The following is a 20,311-nucleotide window of genomic DNA, read 5'->3' as shown; positions in this document are numbered from 1 at the left end:
TATGCCGCCCGGTTGACGGCACGGCACGCCTCAGCAATCAAGGCGATTAAAGAGGCCATCAAGTTGAAGTCCTCAGGCTGCTCAGCGTCCGAGACAGAGGGGAAGCCGATGTCGCTCGCTCCACGGCGAGACGGAAGTAAGGTCAGTGGGTCCCGGGCTTCAAAATGCTCAAAGGCCTCAACAGTGGCAAGGGAGGCTGAAATAACTGCAGAGATGAAGGCCCTCGAGCTGAAGCATCTCAGGGCAAGAAAGGAACGAGAAAGGCAGAAGAGAGAGCAAGAGGACATGCTGAGGAAGCAAGAGGACATGCTGAAGGAGCAAGAAGACACGCTGAGAAAAGCACGAGAAAGGCAGAGTAGGGAGCAAGAGGACATGCTGAAGGAGCAAGAGGACATGCTGGAGGAGAAGGCTATGGAGGAAGAGGTTGAACGAGCGCTTGTGAAGGCACGTCTCTGCAAGGCGGCTGAGAGCGACCTCGAGTGGGAGAGACGGCACGATTTCGATGGCGAGAACGTCGCTCTGGTCCACAGGGAGTGCAATGTGGCGGAGGGTCCAGTAATGGTCGACCTGCCTCAGCGTAAACCACCGCCACTTGAAGAGCGCCGAACACTGCGACCTGAGCAGCAGACAGCCGCAAACAATGCCAAGCTGCCGAGCAGCAAGAACGGACAGCATCCCGCTAACAGGGTGACAGAGGTACGCTCTGAGCAACAGCCTTTGTTTCATCAACAATCAGCGTTTGTGAAGAGCATCCCACGTCTTACCCTGCCGACGTTCCGAGGAAGCGCTCAAGAGTGGCCACGCTGGAATGGGCTGTTTAAAGCTTTGGTGCACAATCAGCCGTCGTTGTCAGACTCCGAGCGTATGGCACACCTTCAGAACGCGGTAGAAGGACCAGCTGCACAAGCAATCAACGGCATGCTCTTCGACGGGGAACTCTATCAGGAGGCTCTCAAGACCTTGCAGGAACGCTTCGGCAGAGAGGAAGACATCATACAGGCCCACCTGCGGAAGGTCTTCACCTGCACCCCGCCATCTCTCATGGATCTCCCAGCCATGGAGCAATTCTACTCAGTCGTCCACAACACGGTGACAGTTCTGCGTAATCTGGGATACTCAAGCGACCTAGCGAGCAGCGAAAACTTGAGAAGAGTGGTGGAGAAGCTACCAGTCGAGCTTGGTCGAGAGTGGGGCCGAGAAGTGCATAGGCTCCGACCAGTGCGACCCACCCTGGAGGCGTTTAGCTCATGGTTGAAGATAGAAGTCGATGTCCTTAGCCACTCTGGCAGCCAGTTTGTGACGAACGACAGGACAGAAGCAGCCAAGTCCAGGGACGGTGGGACGACAAGAAAGTCGGCATTCGCGACAGGCGTCACTTCTTCGGCAGATCCAGAATCCCGACGGGCATGTGTGCTGTGTGAGGACACGCACAAGCTCTCAGACTGCCCGACGTTCAAGGCCAAAACTACCGAAGCGAGAATGAATATCGTGAGCGCTGAGACACTGTGCTTCTCGTGTCTCGGCAAAGGGCACTGGAGCCGAAGGTGCAGGGTGGCCAGAAGGTGCGGTATCGAAGGCTGCAAGTTCAAGCATCATCCCCTGCTTCATGGCAACAAAGGACAAGCGGTACCCGACAAACCTCGCAAGGAAGAAGGCAGTGACAGCGCGCCGTTCGTGGCGGCTTCACTGAACGAGGAGACGGACACCCTGCTTCAGGTAGTTCGGGTCCAAGTCCATGGCACCAGAGGCTCGAAAGAGGTTCTTGCGCTGCTCGATACCGGGGCGCAAACATCCCTCTGCCGTGAAGGCGTTCTGCGCGACCTTGGGATCACCGGACACTGTCGCCAACTCCGAATTCAGAATGTGGAAGGAAGTGGCGTCCAGAAGCCCTCGCAGCGCGTCTCACTGACCATAAGCACACTGGACCCTGATGGAAGGAAGAGCGAAATCCAAATCCCGGAAGTGTGGTCCGTTCCAGCTCTCAACGTGACTGCCCCTGTGGTAAAAGGAAGCCAGCTCAAGGGATGTGAACACCTTCACGGACTTGAGTTCCCACAGTACGACGGTAGGCAAGTGGAACTGCTTATCGGAGCGAACGTCTTAGAAGCGGTCCTGCAAAGAGAGACGCGTGTCGGACGCCCGAATCAACCAGTAGCAGTGAAGACCGACCTCGGATGGGCACTGACAGGATCGGTCTCAGCCACCGTTCCCAGTAGCTTGCGCCAAGTCATGTCCACGAAGCTGCTGCTGACGGAACAGGAGGACGAGCGGTCTGCTGCTGTCAGTCAAGGGCAGCCTACCGAGCCTTTCGGGACTGTGCGCTGCCAGATTAAACCAAGGTCAAAGGAGGGAGAAAGAGTGGTCAAACCGTTGGAAGAGAGCACAATCAGAAGTCAAGGACGATATAAAACCGGTTTGCTGGGGGCTCGATCGTCACCAGGCATCGCCAACTATGTCCTCAAAGAAACGCCCCAAGAGCACTGGAATGAAGGATGGACAGCGCCTCCGAGAGAACCCGAGCAGATCCAGCAAAGCTTTTGCATGGATGACTTCTTGCTGTATGACGCGGATGTGGATACCGCCAAGCATCTGAAGCAAGGAGCCATCCGAGCCCTCTCTGATGGGGGATTCCGGCTGACTAAACGGAGGAGCAGCCGGCACGAAGTTCTGGAAGGCACTTCAACCAGCGATCTGGCCTCCGCCTGGGTGCACCGACGGCTGCAGCTGACAAGACCTCAGGAGTCGTCTGGAAAGAGAACCTTCAGCGGCACCAGGCGGCACGTCCCAGAAAAGATGAACCCAGCCGATGACTGCTCGAGGGGACTGTCTGCCTCCGAACTCACGTCCGAGAGCCGGTGGCTGAGCGGCCCAGCGTTCCTGAGCGACGACGAAGAGAACTGGCCGGCGCAAGCGCCACCGCCACCGCTGACGGACGACCTGGAGGAGGTGAGGTCAAACATCCTGGCCAGCGTAGTGAAGGGCGGCGACCAGCCGGAACGTCTTCAAGGAGCGGACTACTGCCGCTGTCGCCGTACAACAGCGACGGCGGTGTGATGAGATGCAGTTAGTGGATGTGCCGGAACGTTTGTCGTCTCCTTACGTGTGTTTGGAGTGCATATCCAAACACAGGGGGGAGTGATGTTGCCGACAAACTGCACGCATTTAATGTTGCGGCTCATTGTCGGCCCCAATTGTAGCTGCCGGGTCGGGCCGACTCGTGGTCCCGGCCGGCGCCGCGCCGCGCCGCACGCTGGGCCGGCGGATCGGAAAAGCGCTAGAAATACCCCCAAGAGTGACTTTCCACAATATGAACAAAATATGTATCATTCGATCCCAAATTGATCAAAGCATACGATTCTGATGCCATTTTTGCCCTAAGGTCGAAATTGAGGTGGTCAGTTGTCACCAAACACAAGACTATTTAGACCAGCTAGTGGCCACCACATTTGCCGATTTTAATGCTAATCTTTAGTTGATATTTATTAGTTGACCAGTTGTCGTTTTGAACGCAATTTTCTGTCAGACTAGTTCAGGGCACTGTTGTTCACTGTACCAACAACATTCTTACATATTGCATCGCTTTTCTGCAAGATAAGCTAGCTTTTTGCAAGCAGCTGCAAGACCTAAATAAAAATCACATCTTAATTTTTAAATAGACTTTTATAAAAACGTTATTTCGAGCGGCTAAAAATGAACATCTTATACTAGCCTCTGATTACTCATCTTTCGTTTCATATAGGTGCTTTGCTGCTTTTCCCTGCTACTTTTCGAGATATGCGCCAGTCAACCACATGATGTAGGGACAATTGTCACCTCGCCGCTCTACTGACGGCCCGGCGCTCTTTAAAGCGCTGAAATTTATGAAAAACGAATGTTTATAATCTGAATAAAATATATGTCCCTGAGCTCAGAATTGATCAACGCACACAATGCTGTCAAAATTTTTGGGCCAAAGTCAATAATTAAGTCATTATGAACCCCCAAACACAGGTCAGTGATAATCAACAACAAGTTGCTCTTTAGTTAGACTTTTTGAAAAATGCTATTTCGAGCCGCTAAAGATGAGCATGTCATGCAAACAACTAGTCAAATGTCTGCCATGCCCTATTGACGATTATTGCCTATTACTGCTACTTTTCGAGATATCGTCTGCTTAGTCACCTGATATAGCTGCTGTGCCACCCTACCGCGGTATAGGGTGGCATAGCAGCTATTTCAGGTGACTAAGCAGACGATATCTCGAAAAGTAGCAGTAATAGGCAATAATCGTCAATACGGCATGGCAGACAATTGACTAGTTGTTTGCATGACATGCTCATCTTTAGCGGCTCGAAATAACATTTCTCAAAAAGTCTAACTAAAGAGCAAGTTGTTGTTGATTATCACTGACTTGTGTTTGGGGGTTCATAATGACTTAATTATTGACTTTGGCCCAAAAAAAATTGACAGCATTGTGTGCGTTGATCAATTCTGAGCTCAGGGACATATATTTTATTCAGAATATAAACATTCGTTTTTCATAAATTTCGGCGCTTTAAAGAGCGCCGGGCCGTCAGTAGAGCGGCGAGGTGACAATTGCCCCTACATCATATGGTTTACTGGCGCATATCTCGAAAAGTAGCAGGGAAAAGCAGCAAAGCACCTATATGAAACGAAAGATGAGTAATCAGAGGCTAGTATCAGATGTTCATTTTTAGCCGCTCGAAATAACGTTTTTATAAAAGTCTATTTAAAAATTTAGATATGATTTTTATTTAGGTCTTGCAGCTGCTTGCAAAAAGCTAGCTTATCTTGCAGAAAAGCGATGCAATATGTAAGAATGTTGTTGGTACAGTGAACAACAGTGCCCTGAACTAGTCTGACAGAAAATTGCGTTCAAAACGACAACTGGTCAACTAATAAATATCAACTAAAGATTGGCATTAAAATCGGCGAATGTGGTGGCGACTAGCGGGTCTAAATAGTCTTGTGTTTGGTGACAACTGACCACCTCAATTTCGACCTTAGGGCAAAAATAGCATCAGAATCGTATGCTTTGATCAATTTGGGATCGAATGATACATATTTTGTATAAAGTGTGGAAAGTCACTCTTGCGGGTATTTCTAGCGCTTTTCCGGTCCGCCGGCCCAGCGTGCGCCGCCGCCGTTCCCCCCCCCCTCCCCCCATGCCCCGCCACGCCGCCGGCAGATGGGCCGTCCGCGAGAGAGTTTATGGCAGTGATCGGGTGACGGGACGCTCCTGTCTCCCGGCGACCGTGTCTTACAGCTGCAGTTGTATGAAAGGATGCGCTGTTACCGGAGGGACTGACCCGGGGGGAGGGGGTGGGCTGGCGTGGCGTCGCACGTGGAACTGTGTCCCCGGCGGGTCGGAGCCGTTAGGCCGACATGTGCCGACCGCGTGGTAGGGTTACCAGGACGCTGTGTAGTGTGTAGCTTCTTTGTTATTTCATTACTTCCGTCGCCACCTGTGTCCTCCCGACCCAGTACATAAACGGGACGGGAGCAACCCTCGCTCTCACTTCTTTACTTTTCGGCGCCGAGAGAGCACTGCCTCGCTCTCTCTGGCCAACTCTTGTCAGTGATACTGTGTTGTCATCGCCTATTCGCCATCTGCAATACTCACCAGTTCGGAAGAATCTTGTGTTTGTGAATGGTGAAGAGTGGAGTGCAGCGGCGGATAAGAGCACGGGGAGAGTGGCACACAGTCAGTTCACACAGTCTTTTATTTCACGGTGACCGAGTCTACTTATCATTCCTATCTGATTCCTTATTTTCCTAATACCTCTTGCTCTCTGAAAAGAGGGTTCCTTTGTCTCTCTGTAAAGAGGGCTCTATATTTAGGTCTTAACATGCTCTCTGTAAAGAGGGTTCCTTTGTCTCTCTGAAAAGAGGGCTCTGCATACCCTTTTAGGTCTTAACATGCTCTCTGTAAAGAGGGTTCCTTTGTCTCTCTGAAAAGAGGGCTCTGCATACACTTTTAGGTCTTAACATGCTCTCTGTAAAGAGGGTTCCTTTGTCGCTCTGAAAAGAGTGCTCTTAAACCTTGATCCAAAATTATATCCATTCATATAGCATCCACTTCTTATATTATAAATTCCTAATTTCGCCTCATTACCATATCAACCTACATCCTGTCAGGCCCCGGTCGCCAAACCAAATGATGCGAGACGTCAACACACACACAGTTATACAGTCCACTGAGTCAAGTTGAAGAACGTCTGCAACATGCGGCATTTTTATACCTCGGCGGGTGAGGATGAAATAAGGAAAGCTTTTAGTGAGCAGTTGAAAACATGACGGTCACGGTATTATCGTTAACTCGGGGAACGTTTCAAGAATGGGTGAAGGATAAGAGAAGACAACGCCTATCTACATGTGTCGTTGCTACATCAGACATTTCGGAAAATGGATACTTTGGACGGATTAAGGATGAGACCGGGTCGATCTCTGTTTTGGAATGAATGATAAACAAAAGATTTCTCATAACGGCAGCAGCCGCACCAATCCTTGATCACAAGTCGGCGGAGTCGCGAATGCCTGGCATGGTATGCTGCACCGCAACGCAGTGTACTGCGGTACACTCTACCCCGCCAGGCATCTGCCGGGGAGACTGCAACGGCGAACAAGTGTGGAACTGCAAGGCATACGGCAGGCGGGAGGAGGCTGCGTGAGACGGAATCAGGACTTAGTGACTCTCGAAATCGCTTATGTTTGTGTTTCAAGAGAAATTAACCCTTTTTGAGACATATTGAGATGGTAACTATCGGTATTCAAAGGTTTGTTTACATATTTCAGACAACCGACAAGCATTACAATACCACTATCAAAAGGTTTGGCTCCTCTCACGCTCAAAGTTAATCGCTGGAGCAAGGGTAAATAAAACTGAGTGTTTTGGTGCATAACCCGCGCCCCGCTGGGGGGGGGGCAGAATCTGCCCCCCCCTCCCGTTTTTCGCCAATAACTTCTAAACGCGTTACGCCAGCGACGTCAAACTTTCAGTACCTTATCATACATCAATTTGACACGTTCCCTGAAAATTTGAGCGAAATCCGTCGGAAATTTTTTGAGAAATTGACGTTTTAGTGACGTCATGTTCGCCATTTTCGCCTAAAAAACGGCAAAATTTCAAACGCCGCTAACTTCTTCATTTTTAATGGAATCAAGACGTAACAAAAAAGGTTATACATGATTCTACTTTGTCTATCAAATGGCTATCTCGGTTTTTTGAAAATTTTGGATTTTGGCCAAAATTTTCCAAAAAACTGACTTTTTTGGGAAAATATTTATAAAATCCAAAATTTTAAGTTTATCGAAAAAACCGGAATATATGTCAAAGAAGTGGTCTATGTGCACCTACATACCAATTTTTAGAAGAATCGGTTGAAAAATGTGGGAGTTATCCAAAATTTTATGACGTCACGACACACACAAATTTTGAAAAATGATTTTTTTTGGAAGTTCTAGACCTCGTACGGAAATAAAAATAGCACCATTCGATTCGCCGTGAAAAACTGCATCGGATAGACACCTTTTTAGGCCTTAACAACCAACTTCAAAATTTGACCTCACTTGACCTGACCTTGACCTGACCTCGACCTGAAATTCATCCAGAGGTGGTCCATATCACTTATTGGGTGTGCCTATTGAATTCCATGAGTAAAATGACCCATAAAACATGTGTCGCACATGCCCTTTTCTATATTTTGTTTTTGGTGACCTGACCTGACCTTGACCTTGACCTTTGAATGACATTGTGTGCAACGAATATTGTCTTGGTAGTCTAAGAACACGTTTTGGGCAATCAGTCTCAGTCCATTCTTCGGCAACTACGGTGCAAGGCCGATACTGTAGAAACTTGCATTTTGTACCCTTGGCCTGACCTTGACCTGATCTCTGACCTACTTAAGCAAAAAAATTTGGGCTCTTAAGATCCGCCTTGTTGAGAGCTTTCGATTGCCGTTTTCCCCGTCTTTCTACGACCATCGGTTCGGAAGTTAGACAGGGGGGGGGCAGAATCTGCCCCCTCCCCCCCAGCAGGGCGCGTATGGCTGAATAGCCCAGCGGGGCGCGGGTTAAGTCTGAAGCCTGCCCTATTTGTTGGCTTTTGGATTTATCTTTTTTAACGGTATGCCATTTCTTTACTTTAATTTTCACCAGGTGCTGCGCGTACTTTCAAGAGCCCTTGGTTTTTCGAGTCTTTTCCACACCTTTTGAACGATGAACCCGAAGGGTGGGCAAAGCACTCTACGTAAACCGATGCATTTATGTTTTCTGAAGTTTGGCAGGCCTGAATGAAACTAAAAAATGGGGGAGTGCCTTTACAAGGTTTTATTAAATGGTATGATAGCGGCATCGCACTCCAAAAGCCCTCTCACATCATTACCTACATGTGTTTTATAAAGATGTTCTTGAAAAGAATGTTCTTCAGTCTTCACCATCATTTGCAAATTGATGATTATTATAGGTATTTGGCTATCGCTCGGACTAGGTCACTGGTCAGATATCACAAATCTAGCTGCACATCCACCTACTGTTAACGCCAGACCCCTTGAGACCCTAATTTTTCGCGATTACTTTTAAATGCGTGAAGGAATTTCAACCAAGCTCAGGACATGGCCGTTTCAAGACAGGCCGAAACTTTTACAATTTAGATATTTTATCGCCATTTCAATATTTCAGGCACTTGTCATTGACTCGTAATGTTAAATTTCGAGCAAGATTTTCATCCGGTGTGTAGAGGCTATCACCAGTCAGTCTGTGATACGTTATGACGTCACAGCTAAGCCCCGCCTCTGTGGTCTTGGCCTGCGGCGGTTTCGGGCCGGCGCGCGGTCACTCTCGCTGTGGCGGGGAGCGGGGACGGGCGACGGTCGAGCGGTGCCGAAAGCCGGCGGAGTTGTGCGTAACGTCTTGGCTGACAGTGCCCAGAGAGCGACATGATGACTAAGGAGTCATAAATGCTCAATGCGCATTGCTTCTACAATGCTGATATGTTCGCTGATATATTTTTTTTTTATATAAGCTGCATATGACGGGCAGATGGCATATAACTGACATAAGGTTAGGAAATATTCACCTGTATTTAAAGCCTATGGCGTTGCAGATAATGCGATAATGGGATGTCGGATGTCACCAAGTAGCTGCCGATTTGTACATCGCTATGCAACCATCGAACAACGCAATAATAAGTTAATTGCCTGAGCTTCACATCATACGGCTCGCTCGTATTTCAAACAGATACCCTACATCGAAAATCGTATTTGTTAGCAATCGTTAACGTTTGTTCGAAGCACGACTGAGTAGTAGGTTGAGGAGTGATGGTCCTCTTGGTCCTATATACAAGAGTCAACAAGAGCCTAACATTTACTTGACCGTCTGCTGCAATTGACTCATAGCACGTGAAGCGTCAGCGAAATTCATAGTCCTTCACAGATGGCAGGGGTGTCGTTTGTACAGAGGTCGCTGATGGGCACGGGTCAATGCCGCAGTCGTGGGCGGAGCCTAATGTCATATGACGTAGAAAGCTCTATCCAGGATGGAAAAACAGTTAACATTACGAGCCAATGACAAGTGCCTGAAATATTGAAATGGCGATAAAATATCTAAATTGTAAAAGTTTCGGCCTGTCTTGAAACGGCCATGTCCTGAGCTTGGTTGAAATTCCTTCACGCATTTAAAAGTAATCGCGAAAAATTAGGGTCTCAAGGGGTCTGGCGTTAACAGTAATAAGCAGTTTTTTATCCGTCACCCTAATTGCGGTGGTCCTCAGACATTATCTGCCACCCCTTCACTGCCGCGGGACATTGGACGACATGACCCACAGCCAGGACTGCCCAGCGACCATTTTCTGCCGCTGCCACCACACAGCTCCCCCCCCCCCCCCCGACTCGACCGCCGTCCTCCCAGACTCCCACGGTCCATTACCACATTCCAGCGATCGATCAGTATTGGGCGGCCCAGCCAACCGCGCACGGGAAGGGGTCGATATGCGGCCCGTGATTACTCAAACTCACGGGTGCAGTCGTCTCTGGGCGGTAGCAGCGTCCGCCAGCGTCACGGCCCGTGACCAGCGGCAGTCACAGGCCGTGACGAGAGGTCACCGGCGGACCCACAGCAGCGTCCTCGGCCACCCAGCGCACGGGCTGCATTACGGCTCCGCGCCGCGTCGCCCGCCCAGTTCATTACGCAGTCCATCAGACGACACAGCGGCGGCGGTGGCGGCGGCATTGACGTTCGGTCATTTGCCGGCCCAATTTGTGTCCGGCCGTGTTCAGTGATGCGCGCTGGACAAGGCCGCCGGGGAGGCCGCAGGTCGCGTCATCAGGAGGGAGGCGCGGTGGGCAAGGACGTCCGATGGCCGCCGGAGCCGCCCGAGGGCGCGCGCGGCCCCAGGACAAAGGATGGAGCGCCCCTGGCTCCGGCTGACCGCAGACGGCGGGCTGCAGGGGAGCTGCAAACAAAAACCACCGATTGGGACACCCAGACGATAGAGAACATATATGGGGGATCTGAGGGGATCTAAATGCTGGATCTGAGGCGTTGAGAATGCAGAAAATAACAGGGTTCCCAAAAGAGGGAGGAAATTCCCAGATGTGAGATAATGCATTGCTAAGCAAATAAAATAAAAGATTGCTTAGCAAAATACAAAGGCTAAAGTGAAGCTTACAAGGAGAACGGAAGATTCCTACATTCGGTCATTTTACCTAGAGTAGGCATCAGGCATTGCATTTCTCTCAATGTTATGGGTAGAAAGAAGAGACACGTTTTCATGAGTGCCGGGTGGAAAGTTGACTCAAAAAGAGCCCAATTCTTAGGCAATAAGGCAAAGCTGCGGAATCAGAGTCTGAGTAGCTCAGAGTCGACAGTTCTGGTCGGAGTCGGAGTAACCAACATATTTTCTCCATCCCGCTGCGCTTGCAAAGACATGACTGGTGGATACGGGTCTATGTGTTCCTGACATTTACCCCACGTCATACTCTTTGGGTGAGGGTAACGCCCATATCTCCACCCGAACCTCCACGGGACGGAGAACATAGTGAGGCGATGAATATATTATATGGTGCCGACTCCGATTCCTGCAAGTCAGAAACGACATTAATCTGCTAAATTTTAAAAGGCATGCTCAAAACTTGTTTGACGTAGCTCGGGAAACGTTTCGCTCATTTACCGTTCCAGGGCCCAACCTTACCAAATGCCGTGAATGCGCATTCTCGGCATTTGGTAACATTCAGAACTATTCCACAGCCACTTATTCATTCGTTCAGCCAACATTCATAATCATTCACGCTGTCAAAATCATTGGACAAGATTAGCTGGATGTAATTAAAAAGGATATTTATTAGGCATGTAATGCAATACAACTTCTAAGCCTTTGAAATGCGCAAAGTAATGCAACGGTGAAACAAAAAGCATCACGGACATTCTCTATTTTACCGTTACAAGAATTCTAAGAGGATGACCGTTACATTCAGAGTTGGAGTAGGACTAGTAGGAGCCATCGAAAACGGTCGAACCGGCAGTCCTGCAGCTGGGATAGTCGCAATGATGTGTTTACCTGGGACTTGGGAGGAACCACTCGTCAACACGGAATTTTAGGCCACCGTCTAGTTATTTAATCCTCGCCGGCAATAACTAGGCCCGTGGACTTCCCAGGTCATCCAAGGTCATCCTTTATACCATCTGATACAGACAGAGCAGCCGTGTTTCGACGAAACGAAAGTGGGGGCCATTATTGCAAGCTTACAATACAGTTTCAGAAATGGACAGGACATGGAAAAAAAAACACTGGTCTCTTGCAAACGAATTATTCACCTAGTTCAATTCACCTCCTCCTGAACTGCGGCTAGAATCCGAACCGTGCCGTTTCAGATCAGGATCATTAGTCATTTGGTTGCTCAGAGGCACATATGTTTACCTAGATATAAAATATCCGTGGTCAGTCAGCCGAATGTTCTGGTGAGAGGGACAGACGTCAGTTCCCTGTGCCAGCCCACGGCAGCACTCAATCAGACAGGTGCTCGCTTCTCACGGTACCCTCAAACTCAAACACATGGTATTATGACGTATTACTTCCCGGCCGAGATTGTGTCACGGTGTGTCGAAACTGGCGCATCCACCGATCATGACGTCATATTTACGTTACTCATCAGCCGTCTAATGATAAATAAAAATGTCATACCAACTACGGAACGTAAGAGCGCAGCATGAGGGCGGGGGGTACGCATCCTCGCGCTTTTTTGTTACCACGGATAAGATTCTTACTTGGAAAGTCTGCTGTGAAGGGATAATATAGAATTTGCATCCTCTCTTATAACCAAACTATCGAGGCTTTCTAATGCCTACTTCAATAAGAATAATAAGTGCTAATATTAACAAACAAATCGTTCTCACCTACTACCTAGGTTATTGAAGGCGAGGTGTCAAGGGTCAGGCCACTACCATTGCCTGAAATTCAAGCCCATTCGGGCCACTATCAATGGCCGACCTTCAAATAGAAATTCCAGCCTTCCGCTGACCTAGCATTGATGTTTTTATCTATGTTAGGTATTTGTTTACTAGTATTATTCATAATTTAAAACGTATGAACGTTTACACAAGAAGAGTTTTTTTTGTGCACCTTCGTAGCATGCCACGGATTTTCACCCAATATCATGCAGTGATATTTATAACACAAGCCTTCGGGTTAACACACCAAACATTAAAGCGGTGTTACTTTTAACAGCATAGGAATGTATGTACATACATGATAATTGCAGAAATTATGAAAACGTTAGTTATCCCAAGTTATCCAGTCAGATGATAGCTTTTCAATCAATGACCTAGAAGATCGCTCACAACGAAGCTTTTACAATCCACCGAATAATCACCGTCCATCATCAACCCTATCAGACATCCATTTGATATTCATCCAAATCCAATTACAATGGATTTCATTGGACACAAACCTCACTCCTCAGCGAATAATTACCAGCGCCACAGTCATTTCTCAAACCGCCAATCAGCAGTGACAATCACGGCGCCCCCCCCCCCCCCCCCCGGAGTATTACGCAGAGCTCAGGATCCATTCACATGCCACTCAATACCCGGCCGTGACGGTGGACCGGCGATCGGCCCGTAGTGGAGGAGCGATGCGCAGTCGGAGGGGGGGGGGGATTACACTCATGGCCACCGATCGAGAGTAATTACCCCCCCCCCCCGCCCGGTCCCATGGATACGGTCCGTCGCCGCCCGGCCCCGGTGGACACCCTGACACACAAGCATACAGTGCGGGGGTGGACTGCCACCATTACGGCGAGACCGGAAGCTTTACATACGGGCAGGCGGCGGCGAGGATATGGTCTTGGAACTGATTTCAGAATGTTAACCCGCGCCCCGTAGGGGGGGGGGCCGAAACGGCCCCCCCTGTCCTTTTCGGTCAATATCTCCTAAACGGCTGGAGATATCGCCACCAAACTTTCAGGACCCCTCCGGGCATCAATTTTACACATTGTGACCAAAAAATTTTCCAGAGGCTGTGATAGGTTGGCCACAAATGACGTCAGAGTGACGTCATGTTCTGTCATTTTCGACCGAAAAAAGACCTTTGCGAGAAGACCTGTCAGGCCTACAGCTTTGAAGATACAGAAAAATGATCAAAACATAAAAGGTGTAAAATTGACAGGGCTACAAAACTGCTATCTCGGATTTTTGAAATTTTTGAGTTTTGATCCCCAAAAATCAAAAAAGCATTTTTTTTATATATTAGCCAAAAAATCCAAAAAGTTTTTTGAGTTTCGAAAAAACCGGAATATATGTGATAGTACCTACCGTCTTCTATCTACATACCAAATTTCAGATCGATACCTCGTTTTTTGGCCAAGTTATAGCGAAAAAACTGTTCAAAAATGATGACGTCAAATTTTCAAACTCAATTTTTGGCAATTCTAGAACTTGTAGAGCAAAACAAAAGACCACCATTAGACTCCCCGTGACGAGCTGCATCGAATGGATACCCATTTTATGCAAAAATATCAACTTTGAAATTTGACCTAATTTGACCTGACCTTGACCTGACCTTCACCAAAACGTGACCTAGGCTGGCCCCAAAGGCTGCCTAACCCACATAATCGCATTTGTCATGTAAAATGGACCATAAAACATGTATCACACGACACATTCATATTGTGACCCCCGGTGACCTGACCTCGCTGTGACCTGACCTGGTATCAGTGACCTCAGATAGCAAAGTATGTGTTTGACGAACAATATACCATCGATGGTTTTCAATAAATTACCAATTTACTCGATTTCACAGCACATTTCTTGAATTGCCTGTGAACGGTGAAAACCTGACCTTTGACCTGACCTGTGACGTCATCGGTTTGACCTAGGTCAATGAAATTTGGTCACAAGGTAGTTCCCGGGTAGGGCTATCAAACGCCGTTTGAATTTTGAAAATCGGCCGGTAACTTTCCGAGATCTTAGGGGGGGGCCGAAACGGCCCCCCCCCCTACGGGTGGTAGGGTCCGCCGGTAGCCCTACGGGGCGCGGGTTAATTAAAAGGTGTTCAAAAGTGTTCAACCTCCTCGGACCATTCGCTTCTCTACTTACACCCCGGCCAAGGTGTGGGGCTGGAGAGGTGCAAGCTCCGTCGCCATTTCGCCCCTTAGTGAGTTAATAGAGCTTCGCGGAAAGAAACGAGCCTAACTGCCGCTAAGAGACGCGGCAGCTAGTATCCAAATTAATGCATCAGGTCAACCAGTGACATCGGAGGTCAGGTGAGTTCCTAAATGTAGGGACTAGGGGTTCGCTTTCGGCCGACGATGGTCGCAGAACGGCAACTTTGGCATGTTCGTATAGCGCGTCGAATGATACTTTTTTGAAAAGGTCAACTTGGTGTTGACCTCAGATCAATCACAGGTCAAAGCCACTCAAGTCACAAAATTGGCCTAGGGATGTCACATTGCATGCTGACAATTGGCATGTCTTTCTCAGTACTACGGTGGCTTCCCCCGACTCGCTTGCCCAATTTGAACGAACATTTTTTAATGAAAAGTGAAAGGACTTAAAGCGACATTAATGACCGGTGACGTTATATATGGCGTCACGCCAGGTGTGCAATGCAAAACGTAAACATTAGACCTTCCAAGCACACTGTATGGAAGCACGATTCCGTATCTTTCAGGTGGTCTTTGATCGTTTCCGGCGCCAACTAACAGTTTAGATGTTCCCCGTTGATTTTTAATACCGAGATCATGTGACAAATCTGACCTCAGTTAGACTTATAAAAAAAACAAAGATGCCTCGCAATCTTTCTGCGTCCTGTGTTACCTACCTCCCAGATATCCCTTGAGCAACAAATGCACTCTCGCTGATTGTCACATTTTAACTATCCCCGTTCATTACTTGATGTGGTAGGCATGCTTTTGTTTGGAGCTCATTGTGTCATCGTTGGCGCTCAGCGTAAGCAAACGGTAGCCGCTCGTTCATACTGCGTACGGAAATGTCAGGTAAAATTTCAATGGTGATTATTAGCAATTTTGTCACACAAATACAAAACACAACACACGCGCCTCGCACCTAAACATCAATAGCGACAAGTACTGCTTAAAACCGTAATAAATCACCTTTCCGTTGCACAAAAATGCCTGGAAAATCATCTCAAGCTCATTTGCTGGTCCCTTATCAGTAAATTTACCACTCAACTTATCTGTACAAAGTTCACAAAAAACAACCTCCAACATCCACGGCCCTAACAACGCCCAACACCCATGAACAATCACACAGCCTTAATGTGGTCAGCCCGGTACTCACAAGTCGTAACACACTAACAACTATTGTCAGCAATATCACAACACTACAGTTGATGATTCAGACAAATAATGAACCGCAAGTGCGACTCATTCTGGCAGTGTTATGATGGTAACCCCACTGACTAGCATAGTGCATTGAGCTTTACCCCTTAGCGGACGCAAACGAACAAAAGGCACTGGCATCTCCTCTACTGCGCCCAAGGACAGAGCACATTGTAATGTGTTACCGGAGGTGTTTTCCTGAACGCTCACAAGCCACTTTCACGAACGTTCACTATGTGTTACCGGTGTTGGCTTCCTGAGATGTTCGGGGACCGGTCGTACCCGGTCAGATCAAGACGCACCAGCTCCACACCCTCCCCGTACACCAGTACCAGGTCTCGGCTGAAACATGAACGCGAACGGACGAGTGTCAGCGATACCCTCAGATGAGCTCACGGCGCGGGCACACATTCCGCAACAATGATAGCTAAACGTCATGGGATTCATACAAAAGTGATCAACATCGTCGCAATTAAACCGTAAATGGAAACTGAAAATGGAAAAGCACTGTACGTAAACAAACGGAGACATTTTGTCGTATAAATGCGATGCTTAGATTAGTAATTTATCGATATCAGAAAATGAAAACCATTAAAAGGAATCAGAATAGCCCCGCGCACAAATCGCCCCACCGCCACCACGTCCACCCAGCCCGGCGTCGTCCCCTGAACTGACCCTTGTCGATCGGTCCAGTGCAGGAGTCCCTTGACGTCGGCCACAGGGGTGTTGTGACAGGCCACCATTGTCAGGATATCTGAGCCGGCCGGGCGCCGCCACACGCAGAGACGCTGGTCGATGGCGACAGAGAGCAGACAGCCGCCGGGCAGCATGGCCACGCCTGAAGCAAGGGAGGGAGAAAGGTGTCAAAGATACACCCACCCGACATCCACGCCCGAGAAAGATTCAGCTATTTTCAATCACTCACAAAGAAAGTAAGCGAAAGCAACAAAATGGAACCTAACCGCGGCTGAGTTGCTCCTCATCCAATCAGCCCCAAACCCCTCCCCCAACGGTTAGCGGTCCCGTCGTCTCCCGTCCTATCCTCGCTCCCACATCACTCACCAGTGACCTGAGATCCATGCGCTGGAGCCAGTTCCGCCCTGCACGTCAGCTGTCCGTCTGAGGAAAGCTCGCTCAATCGGACCGCGCCATCATCGCCGCCAGTGACAACGGTGGCGCAGCCCGCGCCGGCGGACGCCACCTCCAGAGCGTTAATACCCGACTGGTGCAGGGATGGAAGACGAACAGGATCCACAGGATCGCTGGGCGACTGTGCAGGGCGTGCCGGGTGAGTCCTGAGGTCCATAGCGCCTGATGGTTCGCTGCTATCATGGCGAGGGTCTGGTACTGATTCCCGAACTGATTCAGACTTGTCCTCTGAATCCAGTGCCGACTCTTCCACAGACTTTAGTCTAGCTTCCTTCATCACTCCTTCCAGCTCATGTGTCGACCCTCGTTCCAATCCAGAGTTGAGTCTAGACTCCGTATCAGACTCTTCCGACCCCGTTCCAGTCCGCTCGACTCTGCTCAGCTCCTCCCCAGACGTCATCACCGGCGTATCCCACAGCCAGAGGGCGCCATCAGTGCCTACGACCGCCAGTCGCGCAGAATCCAGCCACCGCAGTCTCAGCAGGCACCGGTCGGCCACGGGCACAGAGGCCAGCAGCGAGAGGTCCGGTGCCGGAGAGTCGGCACGGAACCCTAACAGTCTGGGGGTGCGGACAGGGAGTCAGCACGGAGTACGGACGGATTGGGGAGTCGGCACGGGATCCGGACAGCCTGGGGGTGGACAGGGGAGTCATCAGGGAGCGAGAACAGTCTGGGGGAGCGGCACAGAACCCGAACAGCCTGGGGGTATGGACAACAGAGGATAAGCAAGGAGCGTGAACAGCCTGAGGAGTCGGCGCCGAACCCAAACAGCATGGAGACGCAAAGTGGCGGGCAGGTAGCCAGAACAATGCCAGAGATCAGAGTATAAATTACACGAAAACCCGATGAGCGAGGTTAGGAATTAGGGTATGGTACTGAATCACGGCATCAACATTTATATAGAGGAATCTCATTTAGTGATCGAAGCAGGGTCTCCTCCCTCTCCCATCAGTACCTGACCAGTCCGTCGGAGCCGGCGGCGGCCACCGTCACCGTTCCGCCGTCCGCGCGTGCCGCTAAATCCATGTACCGGGTCTCTGGTGTATCCTCGACCCGGCGCCGACTCTCCGGTTTGACCCTGTGCTCGCTGAGTTGGAGTGCCGCCGTGCCGCCGTCCGTGAGTCCCCAGAGGAGCACCTGACCTCGGCCGCCGGCCGATACTAGGTGGGAAGAACCGGCGGCACACACCGCTCGCACGGCGCTAATGTGACCGCGCAGAGTGCAGAGCGGGCGGAGAGACGGAGAGAGGGGTGGGAGGGACGGAGAGAGCGCAGAGCCGGCGGAAATGAGGCGGACTGTGCCGTCCTGACCGGATAGGGCCATCAGAGAGCCGCCGTCTGGAGCGGGGCCCAGCAGCGCCGCCGACAGCGTGCCGCCGCCCTGAATACCGGCCTGGGGAGACATAGAAAAAGATAGGTAAGAGGTACTGCCGCCCTGAATACCACCCTGAGACATGGGCAAACGGGTCAGACGTGCACTGCACTAAACCGAATACCGACTTGGGGTATGTTGTAAGAAAACAAGATACTATAAAAAGATAGGTACTACCACGCATAAAAACCGAAGAATTCCGGGTCAAACAACAATATCTCTCCCGCTGTCCCGACCTAAGCACCTTGGCCATTTCTAACCATGACGACTGTGCTGTGCAGGCAGGACGTGCTACAGGGTCAGGCCATGTGCAGTGTATCCCAAATGTCACACACTACCTATCTCGTACCGTGACACCTGTGGTGCGGAGGTGCTCTAGGGGACAGGTTACGTGCCGTCTGTCCCACCCTGCCTGTCTCTCACCGTGACGACTGTGGTGCGAAGGTGCTCCAGGGGACAGGTCACGTGCCGCACACTACCCTCAGTCACCCAGCTGAGCCAGCAGTGGCGCTCAGAGACGGAGAGTGCCCAGGAGCGGTGTCCGCCGCCGCAGTCCACTCGCCAGAGCTCCCGCTCGGCAGACACCGACCACAACACCAGCTGATTCTGAAAGAGGGGAGGTAAGGGGGTTAGCTGACGGACAAAAGTCGGGGGTGTAGTGTAGTGTGCTAGCGAGGCTCGAACTTCACTCAGAAGATGGTCTGACTGGATGTCTGTGTAAGGCCATCAAGAGTTCACATTCTTTAATTCACCTGGGACTCTGCGTACGGTAGGTAACAAGTGCAGCAACCAATATCATTAAGCGATAGCTAGCACTCGACAACCACACCAGCCACTCTTTCCTACTCGAACTCGGACAGGACGAAAAACGAGACAAAAAGTATGAGTGCCTTGCCCAAACTCACGCCATGGAACCCGACGACCGCCTGCTGGCCGTCTAGCTGAACTGCCGCCGCCGCCCAGTCCCAGGGCAGGCGCAGACAGCCGGTCTGACGGAGCAGGCCGTCCTCGCCGACCCTCAGCCGGCGGGCGGTGCCGTTCCGAGCTGTCACCAGCAGCGTTCGACCGGAGTCGGGCGGAGCGGGACTGGTGGCGACATCTGGACCGGAGTCGGACGGGCCGGGACTGGTGGCGACATCTGGACCAGAACCAGAGAGACGGGTGATGGAGGTGGCTCCGTAGCGGCCGACGAGTCGTCGCAGGGTTTGAACTGGCTCCATCTGTAAAAAAAGCGAATTGCAGTCAGTTATTGAGACACTAGCTAGTACGCATGAGATTGCGATACACTAACACAACTGTCAAACAATTTTACTGTAAGCCTAGCTCTATCTACTAATGACATCTAGCTCCAGACTTATAGAAAAAACGGCTGAAAATAGGCTAAATGAATTTACGAGTTCCATAAATTTGTATTAGAGGAGGTCATACAGTGTTGAGGAAAGAGTGACGACCCAAAGGAAATCTAACACACCATCATATATTAACTGGCAAGACGAAGATGTGCCCACAGACCAGTACCTGAGCGGCAGCGGGTGGATCGAAAAGATGGTCCGCAATATGCGGACTCCGTATATTGGACCGGCGATCAGCAATCAGCATCTCTCACACTCCCTCACCCTGTCCGGGAGGTAGACATACAGCGAGCCGTCTCTGTCGGCTGCCACCAGGGTCTCGGGTGGACAGAGAGCAGCGGCCGTCACCCAGCGCTGTCTGCTGGGCGGCAGCTGGTGCCGGCGGCTCACACACAGCGCACCACCGACATCTGTCGGACAACGGACGAAACTGTAGTTAGAGAGGATGACGATCTCCGTAGGAACTCTGCCCAACTCCACACAGTTGACCACCGATTGGCGAGTCAGCGACCGCCTTCAAAATCGCTTGATAGTTTTGTCACTGACCATTACCTTAATCATTTCTCTTTTCCACTGGCCTATGATCCTGCTTTCTGACCTTCGCCG

General features: G+C 50.2%; 1 protein-coding gene across 1 annotated transcript in view; it reads right to left on the bottom strand.

Moving 5' to 3' along the window:
- Positions 1-15,727: 15,727 nt before the first annotated feature.
- The window catches only part of LOC122387401 (WD repeat-containing protein 6-like), a 29,911-nt gene continuing 25,327 nt past the window's right edge, over positions 15,728-20,311 (bottom strand). Inside the window, exons 6-12 of the mRNA XM_043377565.1 lie at positions 19,970-20,115; positions 19,259-19,573; positions 18,777-18,959; positions 17,938-18,374; positions 16,896-17,542; positions 16,509-16,671; positions 15,728-16,175 (exon numbers count right to left, since the gene is read on the bottom strand). Coding sequence (XP_043233500.1) covers positions 16,073-16,175; positions 16,509-16,671; positions 16,896-17,542; positions 17,938-18,374; positions 18,777-18,959; positions 19,259-19,573; positions 19,970-20,115 — 1,994 coding nt within the window. The 3' untranslated portion in view covers positions 15,728-16,072. The remainder of the gene's footprint in view (positions 16,176-16,508; positions 16,672-16,895; positions 17,543-17,937; positions 18,375-18,776; positions 18,960-19,258; positions 19,574-19,969; positions 20,116-20,311) is intronic.

Source organism: Amphibalanus amphitrite, unplaced genomic scaffold (assembly GCF_019059575.1).
Source record: "Amphibalanus amphitrite isolate SeventyFive unplaced genomic scaffold, NRLGWU_Aamphi_draft 000285F_arrow, whole genome shotgun sequence".
In the NCBI taxonomy this organism is placed as follows: Eukaryota; Metazoa; Arthropoda; class Thecostraca; order Balanomorpha; family Balanidae; genus Amphibalanus; species Amphibalanus amphitrite.
The sequence above is the reverse complement of the archived record's forward strand: the minus strand, read 5'-3'. Positions and strand labels throughout refer to the sequence as shown.